At 53.2% G+C, this 19,680-nt stretch overlaps 1 protein-coding gene across 1 annotated transcript in view; it reads right to left on the reverse strand.

The window, feature by feature from the left end:
• SEC14L1 (SEC14 like lipid binding 1) overlaps positions 10,740 to 19,680 on the reverse strand; it is a 49,328-nt gene continuing 40,387 nt past the window's right edge. The window contains exons 11-16 of the mRNA XM_018063719.1: positions 19,085 to 19,256; positions 18,635 to 18,769; positions 16,712 to 16,846; positions 14,477 to 14,728; positions 13,273 to 13,451; positions 10,740 to 13,118 (exon numbers count right to left, since the gene is read on the reverse strand). Coding sequence (XP_017919208.1) covers positions 13,013 to 13,118; positions 13,273 to 13,451; positions 14,477 to 14,728; positions 16,712 to 16,846; positions 18,635 to 18,769; positions 19,085 to 19,256 — 979 coding nt within the window. The 3' untranslated portion in view covers positions 10,740 to 13,012. The remainder of the gene's footprint in view (positions 13,119 to 13,272; positions 13,452 to 14,476; positions 14,729 to 16,711; positions 16,847 to 18,634; positions 18,770 to 19,084; positions 19,257 to 19,680) is intronic.

Raw genomic sequence — 19,680 nt, forward strand, 5'->3', positions numbered from 1 at the left:
TCGCAAAGAGTCAGACACGACTGAGTGACTAAGACGTTCACTTTCATGATGTCAGTGGAGCCAAAGTTGATGCGGGTTGTCCAGATGACAGGAGAGGACCGAGGCCAGCCCTGGCCGAGCAGGACTCAAGTGGGGAGGTGGAGAAGGCCTGCTGCCTGGTTCTTCCCCCGTCCTTGAAGCTGTCCAGGGAACACAATGACATTCCAATGGGCTCCCTTTGGCTCTGGGAACAGCGGAGGTGTGAGGAGGCAGCGGCCAAGCCTGGAACTTGTGACTGCGAACCCTGGGAACTCGGGGTCAAAACGTCATCTCAGGGCTCCGCAGAGTGTGGGGTGACTGAGACCCAGACCCGCCCTCTCTGCTCCACCCGCCTTCATTTGTTCATCTCCTCGAAGCTTCAGAGACAGGCAGGCGTCCCTTTAACCTGATAGATATTCTCTGCCTATTTCCAGAGGCAGTGGAACCAACATTCATCTTCATTTACAAAAATCTGTGTTCCCCTTTCAGATCTGTCCTGGAAGGCGACTCTGCCCAGGAGATGGCCACCCACTCCAGAAACCCCAAACTGACCCCTAGCAACTGACCCCCAGCAAAGCTGAGCCGGATTCCAGGGAAGAGCCAGGCAAAGCTTTCCCCACTTGTCTCTAGTTTGTGTTTTCTCTTCAGCTTCCTCCTGTGATTTCTAAACTAAACAGTGCCGGGAGCCAGTGTGAGGAATCCCACCCGTGACAAGGTCATGAGGAAGGAAGCTGACATACGCAAGGCGTGCTCAGACTTCAGGGACCCCTCTGGAAATTCCTAAGCATGTACCCCAACAAAAATCTGCTGGCTTTTGTGCTCTGCTTTTCCACTCTTCTGACATTTTCTGGAAAAAGTCAATTCAGGGCTTTAGTCTTCTGCATTTGAAAGAGTGTTTCAATCCAAAAACCCCTCTGATGGCTTTCTAGCCTGCCTGCAGGACTCGTATGGCTGCGCATGTGATTGTTTGAGGCCTCCTGACCAGGAGGCACAGGAAGCTTAAAACATCCTAGGAATGTAGGAGCTTCCTAGGAGTCAAAATCTTTAGAATAGGACTGATTAAAAGTTTCATTTGTTGAGTCAATGCTTGCTGCTGAATTTTCATATCCTTTATTTTTAGACATAGTTGGTATATAGGAAAACAAGCAGTAGACCTGGTATTAGCAACATTAGATCTTTGAGTTAAGTACCTTCTTTGTTATAACCCACTGCACCTTTGTTCTATAGAGATGTAACTTTAGCGCTTTAAGGAGATGTAGATTAAAGAAAAACACTTCAGGGGAAACAAAATTAACATTCATTAAGGAAGAGCCAAAAAGTGTTAACAAGCCTCTTGGCCAGAAGATAATGTAAATCACCTGAGACCTTTTGTATACAAAATGATGTATAGAAAGAGTCTGGGCTGCGAACGCTACATAATTTTGTGTTACCCATTGATCTCCATATTTTATCAAAAGTATAAAAGGCCTTCTGAACAATAAAGGATGGGACCAGCTTCTCGGACCAGTTTCTCGAACTAGTCTCTCGGCCTGGTTTCTTGGGAATCTGGCTCCCCCCGTGTCTTTCTCTCTCTTTCTTCTTCTCTCCCTTTCCCTCTCTCTGCTCTTTACTTTAACTTCAGGCTGACTCTCCACCTGGGGCGCGGAGGCTCGCCAGGTCTACTTACTTGCCCTGGCTGTTAAGACCCGCGCGAAAGGGAGCTTAAGGCGAGGCACCCTTAGATATTCAAGCGGGCGCCGGTGGCCCAACGTAGATGGTGCAAATTCCTTGTCTGGAATTTTATTGGTCTCCGCGTAAACCAAGCTAGTCAGCCCTCTTCCTCCACTTAATCTTCCTACTACACTATAGTTTCTTAGTCTAATCTTACATTAATAGATAAACAAGTCTTTCCACGCCAACGCTGTCCACCCTTCGAATTCCCTGGATCCACCGGGGCTGGACCCCGGCAAAACAGCTTCCTAGGACGCACACTGAAGTGTTTTAAAATGAGGCAATGAAAGAAATCACTTGTTCTCTGACCACAGCTGGTTGGTTATTTTAACGCGGGTTAAAGTCCCGCGTTTTTTGGACTCAGCGCTGACTTGGGAATGCTGCCTGCTTTGTGTCCACACGAGGGCGCTCTTGACCGTGTCTGCTGGGTATGGATCGTGTCCAGGGTCAACACTGGAGCCCCTGGAATCAGGGCATCCATTTTCCCTTTTTTTCTTTCTTTGTAAACTATTTATTTATTTATTTGGCTGCACCAGGTCTTGGTCGCAGCAAGTGGGCACCTTGATCTTCACTGTGGCATGCCAGATCTTCAGTTGCGGCATGCAGGACCTAGTTCCCCGACCAGGGATCAATCCCTGGACGCCCTGCCTTAGGGACATAGTTTTAGCCCCTGGACCACCAGCAAAGTCCCAGAGCTGTGATTTTTCAACCCTGGCTGTTGTCTGATTGTCTATCAGCGGCTGCTCAGCTGACCCTGGCCCTCTGTGAAGACCTGCTACTGTCCACCTCTCTCTCCACATCCTTCCCACCCATCACTCGGCACCAGTCCCTAAAGGATTTCTCATAAGGGTTCCAAAAAGCTGGAAGTGAGCTTGGTTCTGCAGCTGCTAAATCTAGAGAGAGAAGATGAATCAAAAGTCACTACACAAAAACCAACATCGGGACTTTCCTGGTGGCTCGGTGGATAAGAATCCCCATGCCAAAGCAGCGGACATGGGTTCGATCCCTGGTCGGGGAAGATTGGACAGGCCGCAGAGCAACTGAGCCCATGCACCACACTGCTGAGCCTGAGCTCCAGAGCCCTCGAGCCACAGCTACTGAATCCACATGCCCTAGGGCCAGCAGCTCTCAGCTACTGAGCTGGCACGCTCCTGAGCCCGTGAGCCTACAGCCTGCACTCTGCAACAAGAAGCCACCACAGTGAGAAGCCTGTTCACTGCAGCTTGAGAGTAGGCCCCGCTCTCTGCAGCCTGGTTGCAGCAATGAAGACCCAGCGCAAACAAAAATTGCTGTTCAGTCGCTCAGTTGTGTCCAGCTGTTTGCGACTCCACGGACTGACTGCAGCACGCCAGGCTTCCCAGTCCCTCACTGTCTCCCGGAGCTTGCTTAGGCTCATGTCCATCGAGTCAGTGATGCCATCCAACCATCTCATCCTCCGTCGCACCCCTTCTCCTGCCCTCAACCTTTCCCAGCATCAGGGTCTTTTCCGGTGAGTTGGCTCTTCGTGTCAAGTGGCCAGTTTATTGGAGCTTCAGCTTCAGCATCAAGATAAACAAAAATAATTTAATTTAAAAAAACCAACATCTGATGCATCAGAGATTAAAGTATTAAAAAAAAAAGTAAAGCCATGAAAGCAACTTAAGAATGCAGCGAAATTTTTGTTGTTTTTGTCGTGTTGTGTGTGGCTTGCAGGATCTCAGTTCCCCAACCAGGGAGTGAACTCGGGCAACTCCAGTGAAAACTTGAAATCCTAATCACTAGGCCACCAGGGAATGCCCCCAAAATATAGGAAAACTTAGCATGGGGAAATCCTTTCTAAGCAAAATGTAAAACCCAGAAACTGTTAAGGAAAAGAAAATAGAGTTGACCTCATAAAGACTAACAGTTGCCCCATCTCATTCAGAGCTTAAACCAAAAAGCTGGTGGCCTCGCAGGACCCATAAGGCCTTTGGGGACCTAGCTGATCCCCCCGCCCCCGCCTCTGACCTCCTCCCTGTATCTGTCAGGACAAGCCCCTTTCTGCAGTAGTGACGGATAAACCCTGACGTCACGTTCAGTGGGGACTTACTCTCACTGTAGTCCAGTGAGAGGCAGGCAGAGGCCACTTCCCATGGTGACTCAGGGATGCAGTCCATCCTGGACATGGGCCATCACCCTTTGAGTTTGTCCAGGGGCAGCTCGTCTCCTCGGTACCAGGTCCCTGTCCCCAGCAGCCAAGTCCTGCGGCGGCAGAATCCAGGCACAGGTGAGGGAGGTGCCCGGCCACACCTGATGCCCGTCCTCATTCGGTTTGCTGAGCAGAACTCAGACTTTCTCTATTTCGCTTCTGAACACAAAGGATCTCCCGCTTGCTCGTCTATCCGTGGGTCAGCAGAGAGCGGTTCTGAAACCAGGTGACCAGGTCCCAGAGAGCTAAGCATCACCCCTACCCCTGCCCACTGGCCACCAGGGACCCTGCCCCTCCTCCAGGCTTCTCCCACACTGTTTATACTGCATGGATCCCCCAGACACCTCCGCAGTGTCAACACAGACCCAGCACTCACACACATGCACACATTAGCATGCCTACACACGCCAGTGCCCGAGGGGGTGCAAGGGTGGTGACATCCTGTCCGAGAAGCGCTGGCAGGGACAGAGCTGCCGGGCAGGGCTCAAGGCATACCTGTCAGTGGGCGGCTCCCGACCCAGGATTTCAGGAAAGTGAGCAGGTGCCTCACCTTGCCCTCGGGGCCACCCCACAGCTGGGCCAGGGCCACCTTCCCCACCAGGCCCTGAAGGCCGGCTCAGGATTCTTCTGGGGGCCAAGAACATATTTTAATTTCTCCTAAACTCAGAAGGAAACATGAGCAGTGTCCCTCGATTTCCGGGGTGGGGTAGCGGGTCCAGGCGCCCCTGTGGAGCCCTGATCCAGGGCATCCAGGGGACACCTGGGCTCCACAGCCACGGGTTTCAAGTCCTCAGATTCGCCCACCTGCGGCTCGAACCAGCCACGGTCAGTTGAATCTGTGGACGTGAAACCTGTGCCTACGGGGGGCTGACTGTCTCAGTGCTGAGTGTATAGTGAGTCCAGACTGCCTCTCATGCACTTTTATGCCTCCAGCCATGAAACATCCTCGCTCACGTTGTCTGATGGAGAAAGACAGCCTCCACCTGGAGCTTCCCCGGTGGCACTGGTGGTAAAGAACCCGCCCGGCAATGCAGAAAACGTAAGAGATGCAGGTTCAGTCCCTGAGTGGGGGAGATCCCCTGGAGGAGGGCATGGGCACCCACTCCAGCAATTCTTGCCTGGAGAATCCCCGTGGACTGAGGAGCCTGCCAGGCCTCCATGGGGTCTCAGGATCGGACACGACTGTGATGGCTTAGCACACACGTGAGGCCAGAAGTGAGGAGAACTCCATTTCACTCCATAGATATTTTGGGGTGTCTGCCCTGAGGCAGGTGCTGTCCTTGGCCCCGGCGGGGACAGAGCCGTGGGCCAAGCACACACACACCCACTGTGAGTGCGGGAGCTGTGCCCCCACCCCGGGCCTTGTGCTCAGCCCTGCACAGCGGGTGATGGGTGAGGGGTGGACAGAGAGAAGGTGCTGGAAGGCCCTGAAGCAGCTGTCCCCAGCAGCCACCTCCCTCCACAGCAGGCTGTCTGTCCTCCATTTCCATGGTCGGCCGAGCAGGGGGATAGTCAGCGACATCTAACCACCCCCGTGGCTCTCATTTCCTCCTTGAAATGGGAGGAGACGGTGATGCAAAGCTTTCTTGTTTTGTGTGCCCTGCCTTCTGATCTCGCCTTTGGCAGCTTGTCCTCATCCCAGAGGACCCTCCCCGGCAGGTACTGGTGTCTCCTCAGACCTGGGCCCCGGCTGGGTCCCCAAGTCCTTGGAGCGTCCCAGCTGTCCTGCACCCCTACATTAGCAGACCGGCTCTGATAACCACTTACTGGCTGTATCTTGACAGCAACCTGAGGAGATAACCTGCTTCCTCCCATTTTATCATCAGCAACAGCATTTTATCATCAGTGACAGCAAGCAGGTGAGAACCGGGGCTGTGGGAGCTCCTGGCTGGACTCAGGGCCGCTGTTCAGGGAGCACCCCTTCCCTTCTCTGAGCTGCACCTTCTTAAGCTGTAAGAGCTTGTGGCTCAGCCGGTAAAGAATCCGCCTGCAATGTGGGAGACCTGGGTTCGATCCCTGGGTTGGGAAGATCCCCTGGAGAAGGGAATGGCTACCCACTGCAGTATTCTGGCCTGGAGAACTCCATGGACTGTATAGGCCATGGGGTCGCAAAGAGTTGGACATGACTGAGCAGCTTTCACTTTCAGATCAGTCTAAGCTCTTTGCCCAGCTCTGACAGCCTGGAATTTCATTCTACGTAAAATAAAGAAGGATAAACCTATAGAGGGGAAAACCCAAATCAAAACACACACACACCCCAAGGAGAGATGATTCCAGATAAATCAGGCTTTTTGTTGTTGTAAGTGGTAAATGTCAAAGGCTTTGCAATGCCAGGACTGGAGCAAACTTTCTGCAATCTATCAAGTTTCCACAGGATGTATATACATAATAGGATGTATTTGTACAGAAAGAGGCTTGGCGTTAGGAACTGGCTCATGTGATAATGGAGGCTGACGAGTCCTGGGACCTGCAGTGGGCGAGCTGGAGACCCAGGCGAGCTGACGGCCTGACTCCTATCTGAAGGCAGGCAGATGGCAGACTCAGGAAGAGCTGGTGCCCACTCCAAAAGAGAAATAGCCAGTGTCTCAGATCAAGGCCACTGGGGAGGAGGAATCCTCTCTAACTTATGGGAGGGTCAACCTTTTCGTTCTATTCAGGCCTTGAGCTGATTGGATGGGGCCCATCTGCTTTCCTCAGTCTACCCAGTAAATGTTAATTTCATCTAAAAAAAAAAAACAAAAACACCCTCACAGACACACTCAGAACTGTATGGTGACCAAATAGCTGGGCCCCACGGCTCAGCCAAACCACCCACAGAATTAACCATCACACCTCTTCCAGGCAAGATTTTAGCAGACGTGGGAGTTTTCTCCCATAGCTGGGACTCCAGGGGCAGAGATGAAAGCAGAGACGCTCGCTGCCACCTCGATGACGGGCATGCACATCTTCCTCATGGCCACAAGGTGGCGCCCACGGACGCAATTCCCTGGATGGAGCTGTGACTAACCTTCATCGGCCGGAAGGGGGCTCCAGCTGGGGGCTGAGGATGGGTTTTGCTCTCTGACTGTAACGCAGGGACTCTGAGCAGGGATGCAGACCAGCCTGGCAAAACGGAAGGAGCAGGACTCGGCAGCCCGACAATTCCATGGGAATCTGGATGCTTCTACAGGAGCAGCTGGGAGGGTCCTACTTTCTGGAGCTAGGCACTCGCCTCTCTTAGGTTCCCAGAAAGAGCCCAGAGACTCCCCTGCCCTTGTGTCTCACTTTGACAAAGGGCGTTTGGGGCTGGTGCACAGAGGCTCAGTAATTTGGATACCCCAGGGCTCATAACTGGCTCTCTGTCGCTGTCAAAACAGGTCCCGGTGACCGACCGCACTCTTAAACCCAAAGGCAAGGTCAGAGTGGGAAAGTCTGGTTGCTTCTATTTGAAGGAAGAGAAAGGGCAGGTCATAGGCAGCACTCAGCAAGGGGTAGAATTTTACAGGGACCAGCCTCCGATTTTCTCCTGGAAGACCCCAGGGGCCCGGCTGTCACTTGCTGCCAGCTGGCTGGCACTGCTTTGCTGTCCTGGGCACAGACACCACAAATGCAGGGTACGTCCCCGGGCTCGAAACTTGGGCCGTGGGTGCCAGCAGCCCCCACCTTGTGATCTGGGTAAAAGGAAAGCAGAAGTGTTAAGTTGCTCGGCTGTGGCCAACTCTGCAGCCCCATGGACTGCAGCCCACTAGGCTCCTTTGTCCATGGGATTTCCCAGGCAAGAATGCTGGAGTAGGTTGCCATTTCCTTCTCCAGTGGAACTTCCCAATCCAGGCACCCAACCGGGGTCTCCTGCATTACAAGCAGATACTTTACTGAGCCACCAGGGAAGTCCAGGTAAAAGGAGGAGATTCCCAATGAAAGAACCAGCATTACTTTCCTTGTGGTGAAAACAACCCACCTAAAACCCTAACTAAAAAACAACAATAAACCTTACTATAAAACAGAGACATGGAAGAGCATAGTCGAATCCGCAACTCGGTGGAAAGACCGCCCCACGCCGCCCATAACCTGGGCTGCATCCCCAGAAGGAACCATCACTTGGCTATGTGCATCTCTAGGTAATACTGTTTGGTCTTGCTTGTTAAGTGAAAATCTCTTTAATTTATGGGACTCCCCCACTTCCATTCCTTTCTTCCCCGCACAATTTATTTGTTGAAGAACCCGAACCTCTTGTTTCCCGTAGTGCAGTTCTGCTGTTGCCCATCTTCTATACTTCCTACAAATCGGCAGCCAGACCCAGAGCCTGGCTTAGGCTGAAGAACCCACAGGGCTGCAGTTCTCCAGAAGACCAGAATATGCAGTTGTCCTTCTGTGACCTTAGCAGCTGAGCACCGAAGAACTGATGCTTTTGAACTGTGGTATTGGAGAAGACTCTTGAGAGTCCCTTGGACTGCAGGGAGATCCAACCAGTCCATCCTAAAAGAAGTCAGTCCTGAATATTCATTGGAAGGACTGATGCTGAAGCTGAAACTCCAATACTTTGGCCACCTGATGTGAAGAATTGACTCATTGGAAAAGACCCTGATGCTGGGAAAGATTGAAGGCAGAAGGGGATGACAGAGGATGAGACAGTTGGATGGCATCGCTGACTCAGGGGACGAGTTTGAGTAAACTTCAGGAGTTGGTGATGGACAGGGAGGCCTGGCGTGCTGCAGTTCATGAGGTCGCAGTCAGACATGACTGAGCGACTGAACTGAGCAACTGAAGATGCTGAACACTTATATCTGTTCACTCATGCAAAACGGCATTGTTATTCCTTTAATTAATTAGCTTGGTTACTTTCATGGGTACTGCTCTCCTGCTTCTGTCCATTTAGGAAAGGCAGGATAAATTCACCTTGTTTACTTACGAGCTTTCAAAATTGGTTCCTTATCGTCCTCCAAAGGGGATCAGTTCTATATGAAAATTACTTAGAATTATGAATTCATGGATTTTAACAGTCAGGGGGTTGGAAGTTGATTGCAATCTAAAGTGCTCCATTCTATTTATTTGGCTGCACCAGGTCTTAGAAGTTGTAACCATAATCCAGATGCTAGGGATTCTCCGTGTTTATGGGCTGCTCATGGTTTCAAGCTTGTTTATTATTCCCACTGTCCGAAAGTACAGTGGTCCTATGAAACCCTTCGTGAGTCAAAATAGCATTAAGGGAAGAAGCAATTACCTTAGGGTATGCTCTGGTAACCGGTTCAAAGAATAAACTGAGATAAAGCACAGATACTGAGACAGGGTTCACAGCTGCGGTGGCTGCGTGTTGAGATGCTAAGTGTGGTTTCTGGGAAGGAGCCTGGGGGGCCCTCCCTCACTACTCAGGAGCACTCCCTCTGTAAAGGCTGCTGCGAAACCAACACTGAACGCTATTCTCACTCCGCCTTTCACACAAGCAAAAATCCTCTTCGGATTTCTGTTACTGAAAATGGGTGTTAATGTAGGTCTTTCATAAAAGGAAAATGGTGTAAGGTGCATTTTGGAAAAGCAGGGGATAAGTGTGTGTGTGGGCACCCGGGCGTGCTCAGTCACTTCAGTCGTGTCCAACTCCATGGCTCCATGGACTTGGAGCCCACCAGCCTCTTCTGTCCATGAGATTCTCCAGGAAAGAATCTTGGGAGTGGGTTGCATGCCCTCCTCTAGGGGATCTTCCCAACCCAGGTCTCCCGCACTGCGGGCGGATTCCTTACCACTGAGTCAGAGGAAGAACCTGGAGTGTGCGTGCACACTATATATCCACGTTATACATGTATTCACACATATGTAACATCAATGCAGATCAATGCATGCTAACGACTTGCTGGCCTGATACAAACACCCACCTCCCACTGCTGATGCCCATTTCCCAGAGGCTGAGGACAGGGACGGGCGGCAGGGGCAGGTGCTGCCGGCCGCATCCGCTTTTCCTGTTGCTGCAGCCGCCACCAGAAGCGGCCGCTACATTAATGGCTTGTACAGTGGGCCCAGGAGACAGCAGAGCAGGAAGGAATCCGTGGCAAAAGTCTTCCCTCCCCTCGGGGACAAGCTGGCCGAGTGAGCCAGCAGTACTCCACTTGGTGCTGCTAACTGGAGCCTGTCTTGAACGCCGGGGGGAGGGGGAAGGCAGGCTCGCAGCCCAGGCCGGGCTGCGGGCGTGTGGGCCACCTGCAGGCCTTACCTGCTCCCGCCCTGAGGCCTGGGCAATCTGTGTGGGCACTCCCACTGAGCAGGCCTCCCGCAGGGTCAAACGCAGGCGCTGGCGACCAGGCCGCCCAGGCTTCTGAAGGGACCCATTTTGTTACTAAAGAAATCTCCCAGTTTCTTCCAAAGCCTTTGTAAACTTCATCACAGATGATAAGTGAAAATGCAAAGTATCATATGTGTCTTCTTGCCTGTCAACTACGTAAACATTTTTGTACAATGAAAAATACTGGTTTGATAGTCCATGTGAAACTATCGGCATGTTCAGTTGCACCACGTGTAATGTAGACAGAATCCATTCAGTTGCATCACGTGTAATGTAGACAGGATCCATCTGATCGTGCGTTCTGGGGAGCGATCTTTAGCTAACAGTTTTAATCTAGTATATATGTAAGAGAGAAACATGGTATCGGGTGTCCAGCCTGAGTCCTGTTTGACTTCCTGGAGTTTGAAGAAAACTGCAGCCTGTTCCCCATGGCGGGGCGGGGCGGGGCGAGGCCACTGAGCCGTGTGTACTGGGCCTCGATCCGCGCCAGCCTCTGGCTCCAGTATCCCCCCTTCCTCTAACCTCTAGTCTCCTAAGAACGTCATACTCTTCAAAGGAGGTTGCCATTCACAATGAGAAAAAGACTTTTTTTTAAACAGTTCACATTTATTATTGATAATAATAAAAAAATCTTTTAAAGACTATCAGTATTGTATTACCAAGAGTGAGGTAATATGTTTACAAAACATTTACAGAATTTGATACGTAAATAATGACATTAGGAAAGAAGGTGAATTAAGACACTAGTAACAGAGGGGAAACCAGAAGGACCGTTAGTGCTGGAGAAAGGTGGCATGTCAGCAGCATCTGAAACAGGGCGCAGGGCGCTGAAGGCGGGCTGGGCGCCGCGTGAGCCTGCCCGCCTGCCCCACAGCCCCTCCCGAGGAGACCGGGCGGGCGGGCGCTCCGGAGGGAACCCTGGAAGGTGTGTGCAGGGATGTGCTTTGAACTCTTAAAGTTACAGTCAACTCTGGGGATAAAATAGTGCCACTTCTGAGTCAACTTAAAAAGAACTGGTCTTCAGCCTGGGGGAAGGGGTGGCTGCAATTCAAATAGTTCTACAAACATCCCTGGGCTGAGGTGGACTGTCGAGTGAAGCGTTTTCTTGGCAGCTGTCAGCAAAATCGCCATCTGAGACACAGAGAGACAGAGAAAGAGAAAGAGAGAGGGGACCATCTTCAGGTCCTTAGAATCTGGAAACAGGAAGCACCGACAGCAAGCAGCGTGGATCCACTAACTAGCCCTCCTGTGCTTTCTGGAAACAAGCCTCTAGGTGCCAAGGCTCGGCTGTGCTCCACACAGGCCCACGGCCCTGGGAGCGGCGGAGAGTCTCAGCGCGCGGCACCCACTGGGGCACCTACTGGAGAGCCGCGGCCAGCGGAGCGCGGCTCCGCCCCTCCCAGCCCTCCTGACCCCGCCCCCCGGCACGCCGGGTCCACACAGCAATCCACCCAATGCCTCCAGGGCAGATTCGTAACAATGCCACTCTGAGGCCCGGATTTCTTCACGCTGAAGATGGCGCCTGGCTCCTGGCCCAGATTCTTAAAAAGCACAGCCTCTGCCACACACACCACCACGTGACACGCCTTCATTCATCGTGGGGACTGACCCAAAGCAGCAACTGGACAGACTCACAGAAAACCTGCTTTTCCCATAAAAAGATGAGAAAATGATGGGCCAATAAAAAAGGTAGACCAGGCTTGGCGATCAGAACCATAAAGAAAAAATCAAAAGCAAACCAACTTCATAATCTGATCTGCTTCAAGGACATCGAATCCTCTCTTACTTGAGCCAAGTTTCTACTCATCCCATTCCCTGCTGCCACACACCCACCCCTGGACACAAGCTTGTGTGCACACACATCCACAGCTTCCTTTCACAAAGAAGCCGGGCTCCTCAGGCCACAGGCGGTCCTGGCACAGCCATGTGGTGAGAACGCTGGTCAGCTACAGCGAACGTGGGACCGTTTCAAAACGGCAAGTGGGCCTCGCTGCCCCTGAAACACCTCCAGTGACAGGAAGGACCACCCGGGTGCTGACGCTACCCGGCTGTGAGGGGCCCAGGGAGGCAAGTGGAGGAGCTCAGAAGTGACCCATGCAGGAAGGAGAGCGGCACACCAGGAGGAAGAGGAAGAGGAGGCCCTTGGCCCACATTCACGGGCAGAGAAAGTGTGTGCTCTAAGGACCAAAGATTTGAAGGGAGGAGAGAGAAAATAATGTTTAATGATGGTGGTGTTCTTCCTGGCGTCATGGGAGGTCCCCGAGAGCCCCAGCCCCCAGCACCCACTTTACAACAGCGGGTCTGTTTGGTCCCAGAGCTGGGTCTGAGTCCTTCCAGTTAGGCGGCGACTACTCAGAGGAACAGGAACCCGGAGGGCGGTCACCGCCCTCGGAGGGAGTGCATCGACCACCGGCAGGGAGGAGGTGGGGGCCAGCTGCGGGCGGGGGACCAGTTGGCAGCTTCTGCTCCACGGAGGAAGGCGGGTCACCTCGGAGGAAGGCGGGTCACCTCGGATGGGTGGTGGAGGGACTTCATCCACTAAGGGACAGTGAGGAGGTGGCTGGAATCGCTTTTTTTTGCATCCACTTTGAGACAAAGTCAACCTCTTAATTGGTATATAAACTACTTTTCTCTGAAGAGAGCCCTTGTGCTCTGATTGGATTTTGTGCACACTGTATACAAAATCTATGGCTATTGAGTGAGAGTTACAACTACCTGTCGAGACAGCTTCGGGGTCAGTGACTACGTTTACCATCTGCAGAGCTATCTGCTACCTAGAGGGCCAGAGCAGTTCACACAACGCGGCCGCTCTCGGGCGGGCGGGCGGCGGTCCGAGGTGGTGGGCCGTCCCCTCCGCGCACTGGGCACTACCTGGAGATCATGGAGCTGGAGTGGGACTGGCTGGACGAGGTGGTGGCGGCACTGAGCTGCGAGAACCCGCTGTGGCTGGACTCCAGGCTGGTCATGGAGCCTCTGCAAGCAGCACAGGGAGGGGAGGCGTGAGGGCCCATGGTGGCCGCCCACTGCCTTCCGGCTGGACCCTGCCCCCTCGCTACCCCCCGCAAGGTCCCACACCCCCTCATGTGACGTCACGAGCTGCCCCGGCCTGGAACCCGGCCTCCGGTACCTGAAGTCCTCGGAGCCGATCACCTCGGTGTAGTACATGACTTTGCACTTGTGGGAGGAGACCTGCAGGGAGGCCAGCACGTCGTCCACGCGGGGCAGGCTGGTGGCAGCGCAGGCCGGCGTGCTGTGGAACTTCCACTGCAGGATGTAGAAGCCTGGCCACCGAGTCACGTGGGAGCCCTGGAGTGAGTCAGGGGCACAGCTGAGGACCCCCTGCTTCCCGGGAGCCCCCACAACAGGGACAGACACCGAGGGGACCACATCCCTGTCCACTCGGATCCAGTGTCGATCACCGACCCTCTCGGTGGGGGAAGGGGCCAGCTACCCTGGTTCGTGATCGGGGCCAGTCCCACGCTGCCTCCAGGGGTGGGCCCTGCAGCCAGGGCCCCATCTGCGGAGGAGGAAGCAGACGCCCACAGGGTGGGAGCCCCTAGGAGGGTCCTCTGCTTACCCTCGAGGGGGTGGGGTCTAAAAAGCTTTGCTAGACCAGCCAACACTCTGATGTGCTTCCAGTGACCTTACCAGCATATCCTGGGTTAAAAGGATGTCAGTCTAAAGTAGAATGACAATCTGTGAAAACTGCTCTCTCCCCTAATTGTGGAACTCAAGACTGTGTGATACAGCTTCAAATGTTCATTATTTTTAAAACTGAATATTCTCTTTCAGTGCTTCTAAGACTACCAAAACACTGACAGGCTTATCCCTGAAAAGTGTGAAGAGAGCAAAATCATGCATCCTATGTGAAGGCCGGAAGCTCCTGAGAACTACCATTCTGAGCTCAGGCACTCAGAATAACTAGCCAACGTTTTAAATGAACTGATGGAACACTGCAAAGAAATGAGAATGCTTGGCAATGACAGCTAACAGTTCCCTATGTCCTTGTTTATCTCACTTCTATTCGGAGTGATTTTCTTGAAGGCGACCAATGCCACTGAGTCAAAGGTCATCTTGACAGCCGCCTGAATCCCAGCAGTACATGCACTGACTGCCCTCTCCTTCCTTCCGTCTGCTTCTGTGAAAACATCTCCAGAAATAATTCATGGCTCTAGACACAAGTCATGGATTCTGCTGAGCTGAGTTCTTCTGAGAGTCACTCGGTTTCCTGAATCACCCTAAGAGGACACATTGAACAGCCCGGCCAACACCCTAAGACTTCCTGCTCCAGACAGAAAACCCAGGCTGTGGGCAGGCTCAGGGGACCCTACCTGCACGCTCTCCCCTTCTTTGCAGATCAGGGGTGACTCCACCATGCTGTAGTCCCGGCCCAGCTGCCAGACTCTGTCTATCAGCTGTACGTTATTCCCTCCTGGGGAAGTGATGCTGTGCGCCCCCAGGGAGTCCTTCTTGGGTGGCTGTGGCGACCGCTTGGAGTGATAGATGTTAAAGACAATGTCCCCTTTGCACACATCAAAATCCCACGTGATCACTGATGAGGCGTCCACGATCTGAATGAGAATCTGGAAGGAGAGGTTGGCTGCATCAGCCCGCCACGGTGAACAGGAGCCTGTGAGCCGGTGCCGGGGCAGCACATCCCCACCGCCCCCCAGCTCTCCTCTCAGCTGGGCGAGGGGGGTCCCAGCCCCCAGCCTCTTCAGCCAGGCTCCGCACTCCATCAAGCTCCATGCTCCGTTAGCTCCCCCTGCAGCCTGAGCGTCCCGCACATGCGCTTTAGACGCCATTCTAAGCTAACGGGTCCTGGCTGTAAGAAAGGCCTTGATACAAAACAGAAATAACACTCAACACCACAGAAGCGGTTCCGAGGATTGCTCTGGGCTGAAGGGCACAGGGAAGGTCCCAGAGTAAACAGCCCAGGAAGGACAGAAAGAACCCCCTCGGGGAGGAGCGGAGGCGAGCATAGGCTGAGGGGTTGTTGCCAGCGGCCGCCAGGCTGAGTGGGAAGAGGGAGCCACGTGGCCTGGGTGGAGAAGGCCCCTGGTGTCGAGTGCCAATCTAAAAGCTGAATTTCATGCAGCGCCCATATAGCTTCTCAGCAGGGAACGATCAAAGTTATAGTTTCCAAAGATTACTGTGAGAATTAAAACCAGCTGCAGAAAGTTATGTATTCACTAAAAAATCTCGGCAGAAGCCAACCCCGCGCCCCACCTGCCCTGGGAGCCGCTCGCTGAGCGCTGCAGGCGGTGTGTCCGCTTCCCAGCCAGCAGTCTCTGGCCCCCACCGCCGCCACTGCTCACTGCCTTGGCTCTATAGCTACAAAGACTCTCCCAAAAGAGCAGATTCCACACGCACACGAGCCCTGTCCCAGCACAGTGGCGGCACCGACACCAGGGGCTCCACAGGCCGAGCTCCTTGGGACGTCAGGCCCCTCTGCGGACCGGCCCCTCGCGCCTGCGTTCACTGCAGGGATAAGGAACTCAGTCCTCGTTTCACGAGACCCCCGTCCTTGATGTGTCCCCTACTGAACCCCGAAACCAGAGCCGAAGTTTCCAGTGTTCTGACTAGAAATCCTCTCACAGATAACCCTGCGACCCACAAAAACACACCGCACACTGAGCTCCCGACCCGGGACGATGCAACTGTGACCTAAGCAGAGACGAGAACGCAGCCTCCAAGTAAGAAATTAATACAAATAATCCTTGAGACGCAGTTGTCTCCCCGCAAAGAGGCTGGGAGTAGGACACCTCAAGCCCGTCACTGCTCATTCAAACCACAGCACCGTGTCCGCTCACCCCGGGAGGCGCGGGCGGTGGTGAGGGAGACACCCCAGCCAGGAGCATGGAGGAGCAGCACAGGGGAGCTCGGCCAGCTTCAGCCCGGCTGGATCCCACGGCCCTGAGCCCCAGACCTCGGCCCGGAGCCCAGGATGGGCCGAGCCCACTCAGTGCACTAAGCCCACTCAGTGCACTAAGCCCACTCAGTGCACTAAGCCCACTCAGTGCACTAAGCCCACTCAGTGCAGAGACGCTCATGACACCAGAGCACACGCGTGTGAAAACAGGCACAGCCTTGCTCAGGCACCGCCGCAGGACAGCAAGGAGAGAACGCACGCCTGTGAGCTTCTCCTCACTCCACAGACTAGGGAAACGGGCCAACTCCTTAAAAATAGTGAACAACCAAACCCAGTCAAGAAAAACAGAAAATGCCAAAAACATTAAACTGAAAAGGTACAGACCTCTCCCCCCAGGGGGAGACCTGCGAGGCACCCCCGTGTGTCAAGGGTCTCAGGTGAACCGGACGTGGAGACGCCTGCCTACTGTCCTCCTGGGGGCCCTGACCAAGGGCAGCCAAGGTCTGCTCTGCAAGAGCCTGCTTGCCAGCATCGACAGTTACCTTCACTGCAGACCAAGTGTCAACAAGACCCTAAAGACCAAGACGGGGAAAAGCACCTGATTCTGCTAAACGACCCCCTACTGGGGAGACCCACAGAAGAACCCCTGTGGGGACGGGAGACCCAGGCCCCGTGGCTTCAGCCGGGCACCTACCTCGTGCGGGGCCCCTTTGAAGACGCTGGCGGACTGGTAGATGGTTTCGGTCCAGAGCTTGAGGTCTTCGTTCTCCAGCTCCTCCGCGGTCCTGTACAGGGACTTGGGCACCAGGCCCCCCTCCGGCACCTCACACTGGAAACGTAAACACGGCCGTGAGAGCTGTGCCCACGGAGGCCGAGCCCGAGAGCCGCACGCCAGCCTGACATGCACGACTCCGCGGAACCGCTTAGGAAATGGGAAACACCAGCCGTGTCGTAAAGTACCCTGAACTACTTAGGCAAAATAATTGAGGAAAACCACTTAAACACATGTGTCTCACTTTAAGTAAATGAGAACAAGCTGAAGCTGATTGGCCACAACATTCACAGTAGTACGTGTGTGGGATAGCATCCAGTTACTGAAGCTGGTTTATGTAAGAAGCGCTGGGTATTATATTGTGCTGCAAAGGAAAAACATTATGTGAAGGAGAGTTTTATTCTCTACAGCTACAGGCATTATTTCTATCATATGCAAGTATGGGCAAGATATATAATTAAGGGAGAAAATTTAGTGTCTACCTCAGGTCAAATGATCAGTCCACAACACCAGCCAAAAAACCAATAAAGAGCGGCACCTTTTGAACTTGCTTGAAACAGGCTGAATTAGAATTTGCACATTCACGAATGTCCTAATTGACCCGGATATAACGACTTAACCCTCGAGTTCTTAAAATCCAAGCATCTCCTGTGTTATCTGCCCTGGGAGGTGACTACAACAGGGAAGAACCATGGCCATCTCCGGCAGGCAGGGCAGCAGGACTCGGGGAGGCCGATGCGGTGACGGCAAGCGGCAGCCCGACGGTGGCACAGAAGAGCCGAGCCGAAGCCTTAAGAGCCTGAGTGGGTAGATCTCTGCTCTTACGAGGAGAAATCTCTGCTCCTATGGGATTCTTACCATTGCTAACAGAGCACCCACTCCAGCCCCGCTGCTTTCATCGCAACTGGAAGAACCACCTGAGTTGTGCTCTGATATACTGCATCTATGTGTCTCCACAGATCTGACCCCCAAGCTTTAATCTCAGGGGCGCTGGGTGGGGGTCCCGGGCTCACTAGCTCCCTGCACTGCACTGTGGTTCCATCCGCGACTCCTCAGAGTGGGACTGAAGGCCTGAGAATTGAGTTCAGCTCTAAACTCCTCTAAGAATCCCCCAAGATCCGCCCAAGTTCCCATCAGCAGCTGAACACGAGAGCCAGCCAGGGTGGTGGCACCTCCACATCGCACAGCCTTTACTGTGAAGGGGAGTGGACTCCCCGCTGGCATCACCTGCTGTGCCAGCAGGGCGAGTAGACCGTGCCAGGCTTGTTTCCTGGCCCTCACGTCAGGCCATCCTGCCCCCGGGGCCATGCGGTCTTCAAGGAGCTGAGCTTCTCTGGCCCATCACATGCCCCACTCATCCAGTACAGGGGCAGAAGTGGAGCCATCTGCCTGCTAACCCAGCCACGCAGTGTACTTCAAATCTCGCATCACGTAGAAGAGCTCCCTTAATTACCCTTTTTAAGATGTGTTCCTGACATTGTCCAAGGGGCAACCTTTTTGGAGAATCAGTTTGATTTTTTACCGTTTTAAAGAAATGCACAGCTGCTCTAAAACGGTTGAAGAATCTAATTCACGCAAAGCTGAGCGCATAAAGGAAGCTGCAATCACACTGATTCTAAAACAAGCTCTCGTTAGTATTAACAATGAAGAATGTGTATGTTATAAAAAATTACCTAAATGGCTGTTTAGTTTAACCCAGGATCAGACAGATGCCAGCCAAAACCCCCAAACTGCAAGACAAATAATCCAAACGAAAAGTTCTGAAAATCATTTGTGTCAACCACACCCACCTTCCCCTGCCCTCGTGAGTAGTCAGACGTGTTACCTGCCTACGTAGGTACGTACCATGCACTCTCCACTCAGGAAATCCGGAATGATCTCTTTGTCGATGTAATCCAGCAGGCCTCCAGGCCCCTGGTAGTCATTTCCTGCATAAATCAGGAATTTCCTTCTGGTGTTGTCATCAATGAATGGACTAACCTATAAATATTTGGAAAAGACCACGCAGTTATACTTGCTCTGCTGTCTGTACTTCAAGGGTGAAAATTACATGCCAATATTGGAGGGGGCGGGATTCAACTTTGATACGCTCTTTCTGTAAAGTCTAAAGTCTAAAGTGTATGACATGAGGACACTGGGGAAAACTTTCTTCCCTTAAATAATCTGAGACACTTTGATCTCTCCATGCTTGTCTTATTTCTTAACTAGTTATACAACTTGGAGTCACAGACACACACAGGGACATGAACACATGCGTGCACGCCTTCTGGGCAATCACCCGCCACAGAGACCCACCAGCGTCCAGAGCACGGGGAATACGCGAGGGGCGCGCAGGATCAGCAGGCGGCCCAGCGTCTCGGGGTAGTTGGCCTCCACCACCTCGATGATGCGCAGCAGGGCCTTCACGCCCGGCCTCCACAGGTGCCGCATGTTCAGCCCCTCCAGGTCCACCAGGCAGGTCCAGGAGCTGCAGGTGAGACAAGCTCCGTTCAGCGCGCGCACACTCGGCAAACCACAGCCCAGTGTGACTGGCTTTCCTTTTTCATGTTCTATACAGTTACTAGTGTCCGTTTCCAAAAATACACCGTTTTAAAAATTACAGTGTAATGAACTCTACTGCTATCTGCCTGTATTAAGACGTGGGCCGCGTGTAGTAGGACCAATCCCCGAAATACCAAAGCCACCAAGGGCTAGAGAACCAGGATCAAAGGTGCAGCCGTCCATGAAGGGAGGCCACGTGCTGCCCTGGATCTGCTGAGCCCCCTCTACTGACCCAGCGGGCCGTGTGTACGGCGTTTAAATACACGTGTGACTGACCGGCAGTATCCTGGTCTTCGACAAACATTAATGAGTTAAGCACTGTGGCAGGGGCCGGGAACATAGGAGTGAAC

The sequence above is a fragment of the Capra hircus genome, chromosome 19 (genome assembly GCF_001704415.2).
Source record: "Capra hircus breed San Clemente chromosome 19, ASM170441v1, whole genome shotgun sequence".
Lineage (NCBI taxonomy): Eukaryota > Metazoa > Chordata > Mammalia > Artiodactyla > Bovidae > Capra > Capra hircus.